The 18,553-nt window shown below is 40.4% G+C and overlaps 5 protein-coding genes across 29 annotated transcripts in view; 2 read left to right on the forward strand and 3 right to left on the reverse strand.

Annotated features, from left to right (window-relative positions):
* Positions 1-18,553, reverse strand: part of LOC110528894 (oocyte zinc finger protein XlCOF6-like) — a 680,129-nt gene that overhangs the window by 660,670 nt on the left and 906 nt on the right. The gene's annotated exons all lie outside the window — the stretch shown is intronic.
* The window catches only part of LOC110510710 (zinc finger protein 883-like), a 586,683-nt gene that overhangs the window by 319,804 nt on the left and 248,326 nt on the right, over positions 1-18,553 (forward strand). The gene's annotated exons all lie outside the window — the stretch shown is intronic.
* The window catches only part of LOC110517120 (gastrula zinc finger protein XlCGF17.1), a 422,438-nt gene that overhangs the window by 242,741 nt on the left and 161,144 nt on the right, over positions 1-18,553 (reverse strand). For 10 of the 16 annotated variants that reach the window (XM_036951151.1, XM_036951139.1, XM_036951134.1 and 7 more), the window contains one exon: positions 5,142-5,144. The exons of the other annotated variants lie outside the window; for them this stretch is intronic. In XM_036951151.1, coding sequence (XP_036807046.1) covers positions 5,142-5,144 — 3 coding nt within the window. The remainder of the gene's footprint in view (positions 1-5,141; positions 5,145-18,553) is intronic. 16 annotated transcript variants of the gene reach the window in all.
* Positions 1-18,553, forward strand: part of LOC110513970 (gastrula zinc finger protein XlCGF17.1-like) — a 241,069-nt gene that overhangs the window by 10,831 nt on the left and 211,685 nt on the right. The window lies entirely within an intron of this gene.
* LOC110495597 (oocyte zinc finger protein XlCOF6-like) lies at positions 4,215-18,010 on the reverse strand. Its single transcript, XM_036951222.1, has 3 exons — positions 17,968-18,010; positions 15,237-15,485; positions 4,215-7,688 (listed from the first exon to the last, which is right to left on the reverse strand). The coding sequence occupies exons 2-3, from the start codon at positions 15,337-15,339 to the stop codon at positions 5,953-5,955; spliced, it is 1,839 nt and encodes a 612-aa protein (XP_036807117.1). The 5' UTR covers positions 15,340-15,485; positions 17,968-18,010; the 3' UTR covers positions 4,215-5,952.

The following is an 18,553-nucleotide window of genomic DNA, read 5'->3' on the forward strand; positions in this document are numbered from 1 at the left end:
AACCAACAGTGTAGACCTTACCGTGAACTGCTTACTGACAAGCCCTTAACCAACAGTGTAGACCTTACCGTGAACTGCTTACTGACAAGCCCTTAACCAACAGTGTAGACCTTACCGTGAACTGCTTACTGACAAGCCCTTAACCAACAGTGTAGACCTTACCGTGAACTGCTTACTGACAAGCCCTTAACCAACAGTGTAGACCTTACCGTGAACTGCTTACTGACAAGCCCTTAACCAACAGTGTAGACCTTACCGTGAACTGCTTACTGACAAGCCCTTAACCAACAGTGTAGACCTTACCGTGAACTGCTTACTGACAAGCCCTTAACCAAATGCAGTTCAAGAAGAGTTAAAGGAAATATTTACCGAATAAACTAAAGTAAAATATAATAAAAAAGTAACACAAAGTAATACAAAATTCTGAGGCTAAATACAGGGGGGTACCGGTACCGAGTCAGTGTGCGGGGCTACAGGTTAGTTGAGGTCATTTTTGTACGTGAAGTGACTATGCATAGAAAATAAACAGAGAGTAGCAGCAGTGTACAAAAAAAAAATGGAGGGAGTGGTCAACCAGTGACCTAAGCGACTTTGAGCGTGGTATGATAGTTGCCAGGTACGTGACTTTGAGCGTGGTATAATAGTTACCAGGTACGCTGGATCCAGTATCTCAGAAACAGCCACCCTCCTGGCTTTTCACACAACAGTGTCTAGGGTTTACAGAGAATGGTGCGACCAAACATCCAGTCAGCAGCAGTCCTGTGGGGGTCGAACACAGCTTGTTGATGAAAGACGTCGAAGGAGAATGGCAAGAGTCGTGCACGCTAACAGGCGGGCCACAGACAGACAAATAACCCCACAGCACAACAAGTGTCGTGCAGAATGGCATCTCGGAATGCTGCAATTTGTCGATCCTTGTCATGGATTGTTCTATTGCAGCAGACAACCACACCAGGTTCCACTCTTATCAGCTAAAAACAAGGAAGAAGTGGATCCAGTGGGCACACGATCATCAACCCTGGACAATTGAGTGCAAAAACATTGCCTGGTCTGACAAACCCCAGATCCTGTTGCATCATGCTGATGGCAGAGGCAGGGTTTGGCATAAGCAGCATGAGTCTATGGACCCATCCTGCCTGGTGTCAACAGTACAAGCTGGTGGCGGTGGTGTTCCGAGGTCCAATCAGCAGCAACTCGGCTACACAGCTGATGCCTGCTGGACTGTTCATTAACACGGTACTTCATTTTGTTTATCTGTCGGCCCCAGCCTCAAACTCAGGCCCTGTGTGTAGCTAACGGACCCTCTCTGCCCATTCATCGCCATTTGCCCGTTGTTGTCTGAGCTGTTTACCTGTTGTTGTCTTAGCTCTCCCAATCAACACCTGTGATTGCTTTATGCCTTTCTCTAATGCCAATATTTATTTTATTTTACCTGTATTTAACTAGGCTAGTCAGTTAAGAACAAATTCTTATTTTCAATGACGGCCTAGGAACAGTGGGTTAACTGCCTGTTCAGGCTGTTCTGCAGGCAAAATTGGTGTAACTAATAAACGTTCCGGCGAGTGGTAAATGAGCAAGGCATACTGGGATATCAGTTTATCCTTGCTGTTAACCAAAACAGGCACAAAACCCTTGAACAGGCTCTCAACTTAGCATATTTAACAGGCTGCTCCCCATTGTATTTACACTGGTTGGGTGGGTTAGGCCCACAGAACAATGACACTTGCCCCAATAGCCAATCAGCAAGAAGTTGTCTGGACTTCCCAAAGCTGTGGAAAGTCCACACAGTCACAATTGTTATTTATTCAAACTGATATATAGACATCAGTTCGACAAATTACAGTTCAACTCATATTGATAAACTGTAGATTTTCCATATCAGTGGCCATTACTAAAACAATCTAGTCTGATGGTTGACTGAATGGCACTGCTTCCCTCTGCAGTTTTCTGTGGGAATGAGCTGGTAGACACAACATGTATCAGATAGAGATGGTGTGATGATCAGTTTTCTGTGGGAATGGGTTAGTAGACACAACATGTATCAGATAGAGATGGTGTGATGATCAGTTTTCTGTGGGAATGAGTATGTAGACACAACATGTATCAGATGGTGTGATGATCCGTTTTTAATACTAAACCACTATTTAACGATACACAATCTTAGAAATGACTTCATATATTTATTCAATTGTCATTGTAGTCATTGATGAGAAAAGTGTTTTGGATGAATGCATTGAACTGAATCGATCTACCAATAAATAAAGTTTGTAAATTTTTTCTGGTCAAACTCTTATTTTTTGTATAATTACATCGGGCCATGTCTCTCACCGGAAATGTGCTGCTGCATTCATCCCAGTCATCAACAACAGAGCATTGGGGTAGGTCCATGTCTCTCACCTGAAATGTGCTGCTGCATTCATCCCAGTCATCAACAACAGAGCATTGGGGTAGGTCCATGTCTGACATCAATGTGTGCGCAATTACAATAATAATTGAACATGTTCAATTAAAAAAATGATACATAACAAACATACTGTTGACACACAGGCTATGGTGTAATGGAATGTTTTGCCATGTGTGGCTGGTTTTGTGGATTTTGACACTTATGTCATAACCAGTCATAAAATAATGCAATATGTCTAAACAGGTCATGACAGTGTTATGGCAAGTTCTATCAGCTGTTGACATTATGACATGGTTATGACTGTGTCATAAAGTGTTATGACGCTGGGTGTAAAGTAGTGTTAAGGATTATTCTATAGTTAAAATATAATAGTGGGCTCTTTGAATACAGTGTTTGACATGACAAATTAAAATGCCAGGGAGCAGTTATTGTGACAACACGTTGGTTCCTACTCTTTCTCTTAGCTACTTCATGTAGCTAACATTCTTGCTTCACATATTCCTATTTGGTTTTGAAGATACTGTTTCCCAAACAACATGCTGATTTCGGTCTACAGCATCACTGGTATTATCAGGCTGCATAGCTAATTACGTTTGCTCTGACTCAGTACATTTATTAGATTGCTAGCTAGCGATTAGCGGCTAACAAAATTTAGGCCCAACTTGCTAAGAAAACACGAACTAGTAGTGTAATTTTAGAAAGCTAGTGGTTTATATTAAGAAGTAAAGAGAAAACAGCATCGTTGTCATCAACATTGTTGCATGTGCTGCATTGAACCTGCAGACGGAGCACAAGTGTCTCATGGTCGAGGAACAACAAATGCCTCATCGAGTGACAGGGGGCGGGGCTAGGTCTGCGTGGAAAGCGGCATGGAGAGAAGCGAAGTAAAATAGATGTTACACAGGGCGTATCCCATTTAACAAATCAAACATTAAAATACCGTTATAGGAAAAGTCCAAACCAAACGGGTCCGTGCAACAATACCAGTACGTCGTAAAATACGGTATACCGTCCAGCCCTACTTACAAAAATGTATAATCTTTATCCCACTGGAAGGGTGGGTTGAAAGAGGTGAAAGGCACTACAACTAAGAACTGGGGTGTATTCATTACGCCTTGCAACGGTAACCGTTTACCATTTAAAAAGCAAACAGAGCAAATGGAGCGAAATTGGGAGGGACCTACCGGAATTTGTCCAATAGAAACTCTCCTTGTCCTTGCAAAAAAATGTTTGGGGGGAGTAAACGGGTTCTAACAGACAATGTTTTACAACAGAATCGGCGTAATGAATCCACCCATTAGGAGGTTTAAAAAAAACACATATCTGAAAACCTAAGGTTCATCATGTTACATTATAGGTATGTGGTCAGGTGTTACATTGACAATTACAGGCTCTATTATTCACTCATCTGTTTCTCTCAATAGTTACTATTGGGGAATGGAACCTTGTGTTACCTTCCTCACACCACTACAGTATTCATTTCAACAGACCTTTTCCATGGTCCATTGTTACAGCTCAGTAAATGCCCAGGACTATATTGAGGGTCAAACTGTTGAAATGTCCATTATGTAAATAGTCTTGTAGAACTCTGGTGTGGGGAAAGGGAAATGCATTTAACCAAAATGTGTCTTCCACATTTAACCCAACCCCTCTGAATCAGAGAGGTGTGTGTGAGTGGGGGGTAGGCTGCCTTAATTGAAGTCATCGGCACCCGGGGAGCAGTTGTTAGGGGGTTAACTTCCTTTCTCATACTGTCAGATCTAATATGAAGAACTGAACACAACCATAAGAACCATTCATACTGTCAGATCTAATATGAAGAACTGAATACTAAACAGAAGAAGAGGTTGACCAGTACATATTCATGTAACTTTATTTTTCATTGGCAGATCAATAAAGTTTGCATCAATGCAGTTATCCAAACACATTCATGATCAATAACTAAAATAACTCATCTAGTTTTAAAGACAATTAATAAACACATGTATTAATTTCATAAACTGTGTATCATTAAATAAGGTTGTAAAATAATCCCCCCAAACTAATGGTGAAAAGTGATCATCGCTATCTGATACATGTTAGGGGTGGCGGAAGATAGCCTAGTGGCAGTAACCAAAAGGTTGCAAGAGGTTGCAAGATCAAATCCCCGAGCTGACAAGGTAAATCTGTTGTTCTGCCTCTGAACAAGGCAGTTAACCCACTGTTCCTAGGCCATCATTGTAAATAACAATTTGTTCTTAACTGACTTGCCTATTTAAATAAAGGTTCAATAAAACAAGTGTCCACTAGCTCCTTACCACAGAATACTGCAGAGGGACAACTTGGTCTCAGAGCAAAACGTATTATGTATTACAAAAACATCCATGCCACTCCATTTAGTATGTTAGGCCTACCAATAAAAACGTAACTAAAATATAAACTAAACATGTTGGTTTCATGAGCTGAAATAAAAAATTCCAGCAATATGCACAAAAACATAATTTCTCTCAAATGTTGTGCACAACTTTGTTTATATCTCTGTAAGTGAGCATTTCAGCCTTTGTCAAGATAATCCATCCACCTGACAGGTGTGGCATAAGATGCTGATAAAACAGCGGGGGACAATAAATGGCCACACAACATCAATGTCACAGATGTCTCAAGTTTAGGGAATATGCAATTGTCATGATGACTGCAGGAACGTCCACCATAGCCAGATAACTCAATATTTATATCTCTACCATAAGCAACCTCTCACGTCCTTTTGGAGAATTTGGCAGTACATCCAACTGGCCTCACAACTGCAGATCACATGTAACCACAGCAGCACAGGACCTCTTCACCTGCAAGATTGTGAGGGGGGGCGGGCTGAGTAGTATTTCAGTCTGTAATAAAAACCTTTTGTGGGGAAAAACTCATGCTGATTGGCTGGGCCTGGCTCCCAAGTGGGTCTATGCCCTCCCAAGTCCCACCCATGGCTGAGCCCCTGCTCAGTCATGTGAAATCCATAGATTAGAACCTGATTTATTTCAATTGCCTGATTTCCTTACACGAACTGTAAATATTTGAAATTGTTGTATTTAGATTGTTGTTTAGTATAATACGACTTATAGGATGTTATTATCATATGTTACGATTTACAATTCGTATGTTATCTTACGCATTGCTATTCATACAATATGTTACGAACTTGTAATATGTATGATATGTTACAAATTCCAATTTGTTGTTACAAACATTAGCTAGGTTAGGGTGAGGGGCGTAATGTAGAGTTAAATGGGTTTAGGGAAAGGTTAGCTAACATGCTAAGTAGTTGCATGCTAAGCTAACATGCTAACATAGATAAAAAGTAGTAAGTAGTTGCAAAGTTGCTTAATTAGCTAAAATGCTAAAGTCCTCCTTGATGAGATTCAAACACACAGCCTTTGGCTAGACATTTAACTTACACGCCCAACCCTCCACAGAGCAGGAGTAAGGCTTCTCTCCTGTGTGTATACATTGGTGTGTGTTAAGTTGCTATGGTGAGAGAAACTCACCCAAATGTCAGAGCAGATGTAAGCATGCTTCTCTCATGAGTGTGTTCTCTGATGAACTTTTAGCTCAGTTGCTGTTTTGAAGCATTTTACAAAGGCAGAGCAGGAGTATGGCTTCTCTCCATGTATATGTTGATGTTTTTTTAAGGTATCCAGTCGAGAGAAACTTACCCCACAGTCAGAACAGGAGTAAGGCTTTTCTCCTGTATGTGTTCTCTGGTGAACTTTTAGATGAGTTGATGTTTTGAAGCACTTTCCACAGTCAGAACAGACATAAGGCTTCTCTCCTGTGTGTGTTCTCTGATGAACTTTTAGCTCATTTGATGTTTTGAAGCACTTTCCACAGTCAGAACAGACGTAAGGCTTCTCTCCTGTGTGTGTTCTCTGATGAACTTTTAGATGAGTTGATTTTGTGAAGCATTTTCCACAGTCAGAGCAGACGTAAGGCATCTCTCCTGTGTGTGTTCTCTCATGAACCTTAAGCTCAGTTGATGTTTTGAAGCATTTTACACAATCAGAGCAGATGTAAGGTTGCTCTCCTGTGTGTGTTCTCTGATGAACTTTAAGCTCATTTGTTGTTTTAATTTTTTTTCCACAGTCAGAGCAGGAGTATGGCTTCTCCCTTGTATGTATTCGTCCATGTGATTTTAAATGGGAAAGTTGAGAGAAACTAGTCCCACAGTCAGAGCAGATGTAAGGCTTCTCTCCTGTGTGTGTTCTCTGATGTACTTTTAGCTCCTTTAATGTTTTAAAACATTTCCCACAGTCAGAGCAGGAGTATGGCTTCTCCCCTGTATGTATACGTTCATGTGATTTTAAGTGGTAAAGTTTAGAGAAACTAGTTCCACAGTCAGGGCAGGAATAAGGCTTCACTCCTGTGTGTGTTCTCTGGTGAACTTTTAGCTCAGTTGATGTTTTAAAACATTTTCCACAGTCAGAGCAGGAGTATGGCTTCTCTCCTGTGTGTGTTCTCTGATGAACTTTTAGCTCAGTTGATGTTTTGAAATATTTTACACAGTCAGAGCAGGAGTAAGGCTTCTCTCCTGTATGTATACGTTCATGTGATTTTAAGTTGGAAAGTTGAGAGAAACTAATTCCACAGTCAGGGCAGAAGAAAGGCTTCTCTCCTGTGTGTGTTCTTTGATGAACTTTTAGATCACTTGATGTTGTGAAGCATTTTCCACAGTCAGAGCAGACGTAAGGCTTCTCTCCTGTGTGTGTTCTCTGGTGAACTTTTAGCTCATTTAATGTTTTAAAACATTTTCCACAGTCAGAGCAGGAGTATGGCTTCTCCCCTGTATGTATACGTTCGTGTCTTTTTAAGTGGGAAACTCGAGAGAAACTAGTTCCACAGTCAGGGCAGAAGAAAGGCTTCTCACCTGTGTGTGTTCTCTGATGGACTTTTAGCTCATTTAATGTTTTAAAACATTTTCCACAGTCAGAGCAGGAGTATGGCTTCTCCCCAGTATGTATACGTTTGTGTCTTTTTAAGTGGGAAACTCGAGAGAAACGAGTTCCACAGTCAGGGCAGTAGAAAGGCTTCTCTCCTGTGTGTGTTCTCCGATGAAGTTTTAGCACCGTTGATGTTTTGAAGCATTTTCCACAGCCAGAGCAGGAGTAAGGCTTCTCTCCTGTGTGTATTTTTAGGTGTAGTTTTAGCTTTGATAGAAATGGGAAAATCTCTTCACAATGTGGGCAGAGATGAGACCTCTTAGCTCTGTCATCTTCCTGCTGTTGCTCTCTGGATGTAGATAATGTCTCAACATGGTATCCTGTGTGAACATCAGAAGAACCAGTTAGTTGGTGTGATATACATGTCAATCAAATGTATTTTATGAAGCCCTTTTTACATCAGAAGATGTCACAAAGTGCTTAACAGAAACCCAGCCTAAAATCCCCAAAGAGCAAGCAATGCAGATGTAGAAGCACAGTGGCCAAGAAAAACTCCCTAGAAAGCAGGAACCTAGGAAGAAACCTAGAGAGGAACCAAGCTCAGAGCGGTGACCAGTCAGTCCTCTTCTGGCCATACCGGGTGACAGGTAGCCTAGTGGTTAGAGCAACCGAAAGATTGCAAGATCGAATCCCCGAGCTGAGAAGGTAAAAATCTGTCGTTCTGCCCCTGAACAAGGCAGTTAACCCACTGTTCCTAGGCCGTCATTGAAAATAAGAATTTGTTCTTAACTGACTTGCCATGTTAACCTGTTTGAGCGCATGTCCAAACGCTAGCCGGACATCTACGACAACATCCGGTGAAATTGCAGAGCGCGAAATTCAGAATACAAAAATCGTAATATTAACTTCTTGAGTGTAGGGGGCAGTATTTTCGTTTTAGGCTAAAAAACGTACCCATTTGAAACTGCCTATTTCTCAAGCCCAGAAACTAGAATATGCATATAATCAGATTAGGATAGAAAACACTCTAAAATTTCCAAAACTGTCAAAATATTGTCTGTGAGTATAACAGAACTGATATTGCAGGTGAAAACCTGAGGAAAATCCAACAAGGAAGTGCTGTTTTTCCTGAAAGCTCTCTGTTCCACTGGATGCCTTGCCTCCATTTAAAGGGATATCAACCAGATTCCTTTTCCTATGACTTCCTCAAGCTGTGTACAGTCTTTAGACATCATTTCAGGCTTTTATTTTGAAAAATGAGCGAGAAAGAACCCATTGCGTCAGTGGATGGCTGGGTGCCAGCAGAGTTTTTCATGCGCAACAGCCATTTTCTCTCGCTCGCCTTTGGAAGAAGCAACATTCCGGTTGACATGTTATCGATTATATACTGTAAAATCAACCTGAGGCTTGATTATAAAAAAACATTTGACATCTTTCTACGCACTTTACGGATACTATTTGGAATTTTCGTCTGCGATGTCGTGACCGCTCGAGCCTGTGGATTTCTGAACATAACGCGCCAAACAAATGGAGGTATTTTGGATATAAAAATAATCTTTATGGAACAAAATGAACATTTATTGTGTAACTGGGACTCTCGGGAGTGCAAACATCCGAAGATCATCAAAGGTAAGCGATTTAATTTATTGCTTTTCTGACTTTCGTGACCAATCTACTTGGCTGCTAGCTGTTTGAAATATTTTGTCTACTGAGAGAGATGTTCTTACATAAACGCTTGTTATGCTTTCGCCGAAAAGCTTTATTGAAATCTGACACGCCAGGTGGATTAACAACAAGTTAAACTGTGATGATAATGATCCCGCTAACGGGATGGGTGCGTCAAGAAGTTAAACATTCATGAAAATACAAGTGTCTTACAACATTTAAAAGCTTCTTGTTAATCCAACTGCGTTGTCAGATTTCAAAAAGGCTTTAAGGAGAAAACATACCAAGCGATTATCTGAGGACAACGCACCACATCAAAATACTTTTTCAACCAGCACAGGCGTCACAAAATCACAGACAGCAATTAAATAAATCACTTACCTTTGAAGATCTTCCTCTGTTTGCAATCCCAAGGGTCCCAGCGACACAATGAATGGTCATTTTGTTCGATAAAGTCCTTCATTATATCCCAAAAATGTCAGTTTAGTTGGCGCACTTCATTCAGTAATTCACTCGTTCAACATGCACACAAACAAATCCAAAAAGTTACCGGTAAAGTTTGTCTAAACAAGTCAAACGATGTTTCTAATTAATCCTCAGGTATTCTAATATCTAAATAAACAATAATATTTAATACGGAGAATAGTGTGTTCAATAGCGAAGATGAATAACGAAGAGCGCACTCTCAATGATGCGCGCATCATGACTACTTTTCTAATGGGGCACACCCTGGAAAAACTACAAATACTTGTTCATTTTTCAAAAAACAAGCCTGAACCCCTTTTAAAGACTGTTGACATCTAGTGGAAGCCATATGAACTGCAATCTGGGTCCTATCTATTTGAATATCCCATAGGCAAGCATTGAAAAAAACGGTGACCTCAAAAAATAAAAAATCAGAATGGATTTTCCACAGGTTTTCGCCTGCCATATCAATTCTGTTATACCCACAGACATTATTTTAACAGTTGTAGAAACTTCAGAGTGTTTTCTATCCAATGCTATCAATTATATGCATATCCTAGCTTCTGGGCAGTTTACTTTGGGCACGTCAGTCATCCGAAATTCCGGACAATAATCAGTATGTAAAGGAAGTTAAATAAAGGTAACATTTTTAAAAAGTAAAAAAAAAAAAAATACACTACCATTAGTGGTGAAATAAATGAATAAATTCTAAAGTTTGGGGTTACTTACAAATGTCCTTGTTTTGAAAGAAAAGCACATTTTTTGTCCATTCAAATAATGTCAAACTGATCAGAAATATATTGTTAACGTTGTAAATGACTATTGTAGCTGGAAACGGCTGAAGATCTTGTACAATGCAGTGTAATACTCCCTTCACAGAACAGCGCGAACTGGCCCTAACCAGAATAGCGTCTAGAAGGCCAGCATCCCGGAGTCGCCTCTTCACTGTTGACGTTGAGAGTGGCGTTTTGCAGGTACTATTTAATGAAGCTGCCAGTTGAGGACTTGTGAGACGTCTGTTTCTCAAACGAAACACTCTAAAAATACTTGTCCTCTTGCCCAGTTGTGCACCGGGGCCACCCACTCCCCTTTCTATTCTAGTTAGAGACAGTTTGCGCTGTTCTGTGAAGGGAGTAGTACACAGTGTTGTACGAGATTTTCAGTTTCTTGGCAATTTCTCACATTGAATAGCCTTCATTTCTCAGAACAAGAATAGACTGATGTTTCTGGCCATTTTGAGCCTGTAATCTAACTGACAAATGACCCAGATACTAAACTAGTCTAAAGAAGGACCGTTTTATTGCTTCTTTAATCAGCACCACAGTCTTCAGCTGTGCTAACATAATTGCAAAAGGGTTTTGTAATGATCAATTAGCCTTTTAAAATGATAAACTTGGATTAGCTAACACAACATGCCATTGGAACACAGGAGTGATAGTTGCTGATAATGGGCCTCTGTACACCTATGTAGATACTCCATTTTAAAAAATCATCAGTTTCCAGCTACAAGTCATTTACAACATTAACAACGTCTACACTGTATTAATGGTCAATTTGATGTTATTTTAATGGACCATAAAAACATAATTTTCTTTCAAAACAAGGACATTTCTAAGTGACCCTAAACTTTTCAACAGTAGTGTATGTATTCATTTCAGTAGACTGTATGGGAAGGGGAATCAAACTATTCTAAAACTGGGTAGGAGTCAAACACTAATAAGAGGCAAAAGTGGTGAAAATGATGAGCTATATCATCCTCCACTCAATATCACAAGGGTTAGTAACTACAGACTCATTTCATATCATCCTCCACTCAATATCACAAGGGTTAGTAACTACACAGACTCATTTCATACCATCCTCCACTCAACATCACAAGGGTTAGTAACTACAGACTCATTTCATATCATCCTCCACTCACTATCACAAGGGTTAGTAACTACACAGACTCATTTCATATCATCCTCCACTCACTATCACAAGGGTTAGTAACTACACAGACTCATTTCATATCATCCTCCACTCACTATCACAAGGGTTAGTAACTACACAGACTCATTTCATATCATCCTCCACTCACTATCACAAGGGTTAGTAACTACACAGACTCATTTCATATCATCCTCCATTCACTATCACAAGGGTTAGTAACTACACAGACTCATTTCATACCATCCTCCACTCAACATCACAAGGGTTAGTAACTACAGACTCATTTCATATCATCCTCCACTCACTATCACAAGGGTTAGTAACTACACAGACTCATTTCATATCATCCTCCACTCACTATCACAAGGGTTAGTAACTACACAGACTCATTTCATATCATCCTCCACTCAACATCACAAGGGTTAGTAACTACATAGACTCATTTCATATAATCCTCCACTCAATATCACAAGGGGGATAGAAGAATTTGTATGTTTAAAGTAATGACTAAGATATTTCACCCTGAAACTGTATCACTGTGTGTGAAATCCATTTGACACATAAGACTATAAGTTGGTAATATGTGCAGCGTTGGCAGGATATAATTAGAACACTGTGTTCCTTACAGGACATTCTGTCCCCACCCGGAGTAGAGAAACTGTTAGGCTTGCAGAAAATGATGAAACATGTTGCAGAATATGATAAACAATGTAAGTGTACAGTGGAACAATACAGCCATCCTAAAGCGGGGTGGGGTTCTCGACTGATGTGTGTATAAAAGATGGGCTCTGAACTTGAGAGGGCAGAGCTCTCTGAATAAAGAACTGATCATTTGTATGCTGGGACTCTGTTTATTAAAACTTAGAGCCTTACAACCTCTAGGATACAGATGGAGTTATAAAATAGTTCAGTTAGAACATTGGGATAGAAATTCTCGTGACAAAGGGGATTAGTAACTACACAGACTCATTTCAGAGAACTTCAAAACACTGGCAGTTTGTCTACTCCACTTCTTTAGTCTACACTCTGATCACTCCAGATAGACCAGTGAATAAAACAAATGCTGGCAATACTGTTGTCATCCATACAAGTCTTAGCAGCATGAAATAACATCTACAATGCATTCAAAAAATAATTCAGACCCCTTGACTTTTTCCACATTTTGTTACATTAGTCTTATTCTAAAATTGAGTCAATTGTTTTTTTCCCCTCATCAATCTACACACAATACCCATTATGACATCACAATAGCCCATTATGACAAAGCAAAAACAGGTTTTTAGAAATAACTGAAACATTACATTTACGTAAGTATTCAGACCCTTTATACAATAGTTAGTTGAAGTACCTTTGGCAGCGATTACAGCCTTGAGTCTTGTTGGGTATGAAGCTACAAGCTTGCCACACTAGTATTTGGGGAGTTTCTTCCATTCTTCTCTGCAGATCCTCTCAAGCTCTGCCAGGTTGGATGGGGAGCATCTCTGAAAAGCTATTTTCAGGTCTCTCCAGAGATGTTTGATCGGGTTCCGGTCCGCGCTCTGGCTGGGCCACTCAATGACATTCAGAAACTTGTACCGAAGCCACTCCCACATTGTCTTGGCTGTGTGCTTAGGGTCATTGTCCTGTTGGAAGGTAAACCTTCACCCCAGTCTGAGGTCCCGAGCGCTTTCAAGTAGGTTTTCATCAAGGATCTCTCTATACTTTGCTACGTTAATCTTTCCCTTGATCCTGACTAGTCACCCAGTCCCTACCGCTGAAAAACATCCCCACAGCATGCTGCTGCCACCAACATGCTTCACCGTAGGGATGGTGCCAGGTTTGCTCCAGACATGCTGCAGAGATGGTTGTCCTTCTGGAAGGTTCTCATCTCCACAGAGGAACTCTGGAGCTCTGTCAGAGTGACCATCGGGTTCTTGGCCACCTGCCCGAACAAGGCCCTTCTCCCCCGATTGCTCAGTTTGGCCGGGTGGCCAGCTCTAGTAAGAGTCTTGGTGGTTCCAAACTTCTTGCATTGAAGAATAATGGAGGCCTCTGTGTTCTTGGTTACCTTCTATGCAGCAGAAATGTTTTGGTACCGGTCCCCAGATCTGTGCCGACATAATCCTGTCTCGGAGCTCTACAGACAAATCCTTCCACCTCATGACTTGGTTTTTACTCTGACATGCACTGTCAACTGTTGGACCTGACATAGACAGGTGTGTGCCTGTCCAAATCATGTCCAATCAATTGAATTTACCACAGGTGGACTCCAAGTTGTAGAAACATCTCAAGGATCATCTCATAGCAAAGGGTCTGAAAACTTAAACGTAGATAAGCAATTATAATTTTCTTTGACATTTGCAAGAATTTCTAAAAATCCTGTTTTGGCTTTGTCATTATGGGGTATTGTGATGTCATAATGGGGTATTGTGTGTAGATTGACAAGGAAAAACATGTCATCAATTTTAGAATAAGGCTGTAACCTACCAAAATGGGAAGGGGTCTGACAGTGCCTTGACTTTTTCCACATGTTGTTATGTTACAGCCTTATTCTAAAATTGAATTTAAAAAAATATTCAGCAATCTACACACCCCCATAATGACAAAGCTAAAACAGGTTTAGACATTTTTGCAAGTTTATAAAAAATAATTTAAAAAGAAAAGAAAAACAAGACACTCAAAATTGAGTTCAGATGCATCCTGTTTCATTGATCATCCTTGAGATGTTTCTACAACTTAATATATAAAATATTAAATATCCACTACTGTTCAAAAGTTTGGAGTCACTTAAAAATGTCCTTGTTTTGAAAGAACAGCACATTTTGTGTCCATTAAAATAACATCAAATTGATCAGAAATACAGTGAAGACATTGTTATTGTTGTAAATTACTATTGTAGCTGGAAATGGCAGATATTTTATGGAATATCTACATAGGAGTACAGAGGCCCATTATCAGCAACCATCACTCCTGTGATCCAATGGCATGTTGTGTTAGCTAATCCAAGTTTATCATTAGAAAACACTTCTGAATTTATGTTAGCACAGCTGAAAACTGTGGTGCTCATTAAAGAAGCAATAAAACTGGCCTTTGCAACTCTGCCTAGAAGGCCAGCATCCCGGAGTCGCCTCTTCACTGTTGACGTTGAGACTGGTGTTAAGTGACCCCAAACTTTAGAATTGAGCTCAGGTGCATCCTGTTTCCATTGATCATCATTGAGATGTTTCTACAACTTTATACAAACAATGGTGTTTGTTTAGTAAAGTTAGATCAATGTCTTGGACGATCACCTAATGATTAATTAGCAGTCCACATCACCAAATATTATAGCATAACATTACTGTTACAACAAAAACAATACCTACTTTCTTAGGAGATTTTAGGATGGTTTGCTGAATCGTCCCAAACTCAACATCGCGCCATTAGGCAGAATGTGCTTTGATTAAAACAAAATACAGGAAGTCTATATAATTTAACACCATCTGCTCTAATTTGATAAACAAACAATAATTCAAGAAGATTTAAATGCATATTCCCATGAAATTGATTGAGATCAAACAATTGGCATGCAGACGCAGCTTGGTCATTTCACTGGTAAAACGTGAAGAATTATCATTCAATATTGACAGTGATGATGCCATGGCCTATTTTGAAATGAGGTATGCCTAACTTGGTGATTGAGGGTATTAAACATGTTCAATGTTTTTGAGACAATGTGTGGGCAAAGGCAGGCGTTACAAGTTCTTTAAATTTGCTTCGCTGTGGAGTCTTGAGTTATTCAGGGATGTGTGATGTCAGAATTACAGAATTCAACCAAGCAATAGACTGGTCATAACTTATGGAGGTCTAATATATGAATATAACTTCTAGATAGAACCAGCTCTTACCTTGACTAAGAGTTGTCCTAATCTTCTCCTCCTCTTCTTCATCTTTAATGTTTACATTCAGCTCCAGTGTTTGACTGCAGTCTTCCAGCTTCACTGATGCCATCTCTGGATCCTGCAGTGCAAACTGGGCTCCACTGTCACAATCAGGACCCAGTGACTGTAGGTTTCTACTCAGTGTGGAAGGAGAGAGGCAGGCTGTGTTTGTCCTCACTGTTGATGTTACCGGCCTCAGACTTAATCTGAGTCGGTCTGTAGTAATAAAGACAAACGGACACAAAAGTTATTTTCTTGACATTTCTGGCACTTTATTCTGTAAATATATTTTCTATTTTTTCTTGTTCAATTATCTAATTTCAACAGATCAGGTAGATAATCCCTGACAAAACATTAATTCACATTAGACACAAAGTACACATTTTAAATTGCACAACATAAATGCACTTAATCTATAGTAGATATCCTAAATTCACATAAATGCATAAATTACTCAAACCATGTAGTACAAGATCACAGTATGTTTCAGGCAGCACTATGTACTATTTTCCTGAATAACCTTGTCTCCACTGTATTATTTCACTCACAGAAAACAATTGTATTTCTCGTTCACACCATATTAAGAATTATCAGGGGTAGTACAGTGGCAAGTTAAATTCAAGGACTTTCAGGCACTAATATTAATTTACTTGAAGCCCCGTGTGAAAACCCTGAATTATAGATAAATATAGAAACAACTGAATGTGTCTGAATATTAGTACACATGTAAATAACTGATAATCATTACATTCAGCTTCAGAACTGTAGAGCAACTGAAATGTTCTCTCTCTGATGAGGCACTACCTGCACTGAAGTCCGTTGATGCAGACCTCCTATGGTATCATGGAGGTCCACAAACAAACCTTTAAGGTGCAGGTCTGTCTAATTCTGTACTAAGAAAATAAACCAAGAAATCCCTATTAACTTCTACCACACCCTCCCCTTCCCCCAAAAACCCTCCCACACCCCCCAATAAACTATATCAATAGATCCCTTTCTGTGTTTGCAAACATTGGGGTCTATATCATGCTGAGACAATCCACCCAGAGGTTATCCAGCTTATAAAAAACCATACTGACAGTAACATCTGTTACCCCCAACAACTCTGCTGCAGTTTACAAGATAACTTTAAACCTGGTATTTCTGCTTTACACAATCCAAGTTGTTGATAACCTTAACAATGAAAGCTATGAAGTACATATTATTCAATATAAAGTATCCTTTGTCACAGTGCATTTATGGACGCAAGATTTCTGAACAGGCCTCGAAACCATGTCAGGAAAAGTAGAAAGACCAGTTCTGACAGTAGGTCCTCTTACTACAGGACCAGCCATGGAAGCTCCATCAGTCTGACAGTAGGTCCTCTTACTACAGGACCAGCCATGGAAGCTCCATCAGTCTGCACTGTAGTTCCACCAGTCTGTCTTACAGCCTCTGCATATGATGCATCATGACAGATTCTATATCTCTGAGCATCTCTCTGCACCTGGCATCCACCAAATGCTGCTCTGTGTGTCCTCCCCAAAAATGCAACACTTAACAGTCACATTGCTCCAACATTCACTGTAATCATGTTCCCCACCACACTTGGCACATCTTTTCACTCAACAGCTACATGTCCCATTCTTTGGCATTTAAAAACACTGTGATGATTGACCTTTGCTGATCCAGTTTCAACTGTTCTGCTATGGAACCCTGACCTGTTCACCGGACGTGCTACCTGTCCCAGATCTGCTGTTTTCAACTCTCTAGAGACAGCAGGAGCGGTAGAGATACTCTCAATGATCGGCTATGAAAAGCCAACTGACATTTACTGCTGAGGGGCTGACCTGTTGCACCCTCAACAACCACTGTGATTATTATTTGACCCTGCTGGTCATCTATAAACATTTGAACATCTTGGCCATGTTCTGTTATAATCTCCACCCGGCACAGCCAGAAGAGGACTGGCCACCGCTCATAGCCTGGTTCCTCTCAAGGTTTCTTCCTAGGTTCTGGCCTTTCTAGGGAGTTTTTCCTAGCCACTGTGCTTCTACACCTGCATTGCTTGCTGTATGGGGTTTTCTGCAGGGTTTCTGTACAGCACTTTGTGACATCAGCTGATGTAAGAAGGGCTTTATAAATACATTTGATTGGTTGATTGATGAGGCTGGGTCAAATTCTCTGACATTGAAGCTAAGGAATCCTATTCTGTACTTTTCCAGACAAAACCTTCTAACACCTCAACAGCACTGATAAGCTTTCACTTCTTTAACCCTCTTTCCTACTGATCAACATTTAGGCTTCAACCACTCTGTCTCCCTTCACATGTTCTTTAACAATATTATCCATGGACATAGATATTGGGACCTCAGAGATTATTACTCCCTTTAATGTAGCATCAGCTCCAGGGTCATTGCTTCTGAGCTTCGTCCCATTATGATTTTCCATTTGATGAATCTTCCCTTGCTGAACCTGACCAGCACAAGATATTAACAATCTACCATTTATTTTTTACTTCACCTTTATTTAACCAGGTTGGCTAGTTGAGAACAAGTTCTAATTTACACAGATGAGGCCCAGTTTAACTTCACCTCCCTTTTTATAGCCTTGGTTAATCAGGGTGTAAACGAGGCCCTGTGGCCCCTCAAACATCATCCCAACTTTCCACTGTGACACATTATTACTCTAGCTCCCTACAGTGGGCCTCTAGAGTTACCATTGCTTCCAGTATCATCAGTATCTGTTCTTCTTTGGTCTGTAGTGCAAAGACATTTCACATACTAGGCCCTCATCCTCCCGCTCCATATCATCAGAACTGTCCCCCACATTGATCACATTCCAGCACAGCTGTTGCTTCTCAAACTCTCCATTTCCATTGTTTCAGGGGTGTCAAACTCATTCTATTGAGGGCCAATTCTCAGCAGGTGTTCCTTTCAATTAAAACCTAGACAATCAGATGAGGGGAGTTCCTTTCTAAATAGTGACCTTAATTCATTAATCAAGTACAGGTGTGGAGCGAAAACCCGCAGACACTTGGTCCTCCATGGAATGAGCTTAACACGTGCTCCCATTCATTCGCATTAATCGACGCCATTCCATGCAGTTGGCCTCTCTCTCCAAATGGTGAAGGATAACTTCAGTTAGCTTCCCTCTATTTTGACACTCCATCACGCAGCCTCATGTCGCCATTTCACCACGAGCAAAGTCCTAGAAAGTCGACCGAAACCGTTGAAGCCGCCACTTGACCAGCCTCTTCCGAACCATCCTGATCTCGCGAGTTTACATGAACGAAACAGTGTATG

Source organism: Oncorhynchus mykiss, chromosome 18 (assembly GCF_013265735.2).
Source record: "Oncorhynchus mykiss isolate Arlee chromosome 18, USDA_OmykA_1.1, whole genome shotgun sequence".
NCBI classification, from domain to species: Eukaryota; Metazoa; Chordata; class Actinopteri; order Salmoniformes; family Salmonidae; genus Oncorhynchus; species Oncorhynchus mykiss.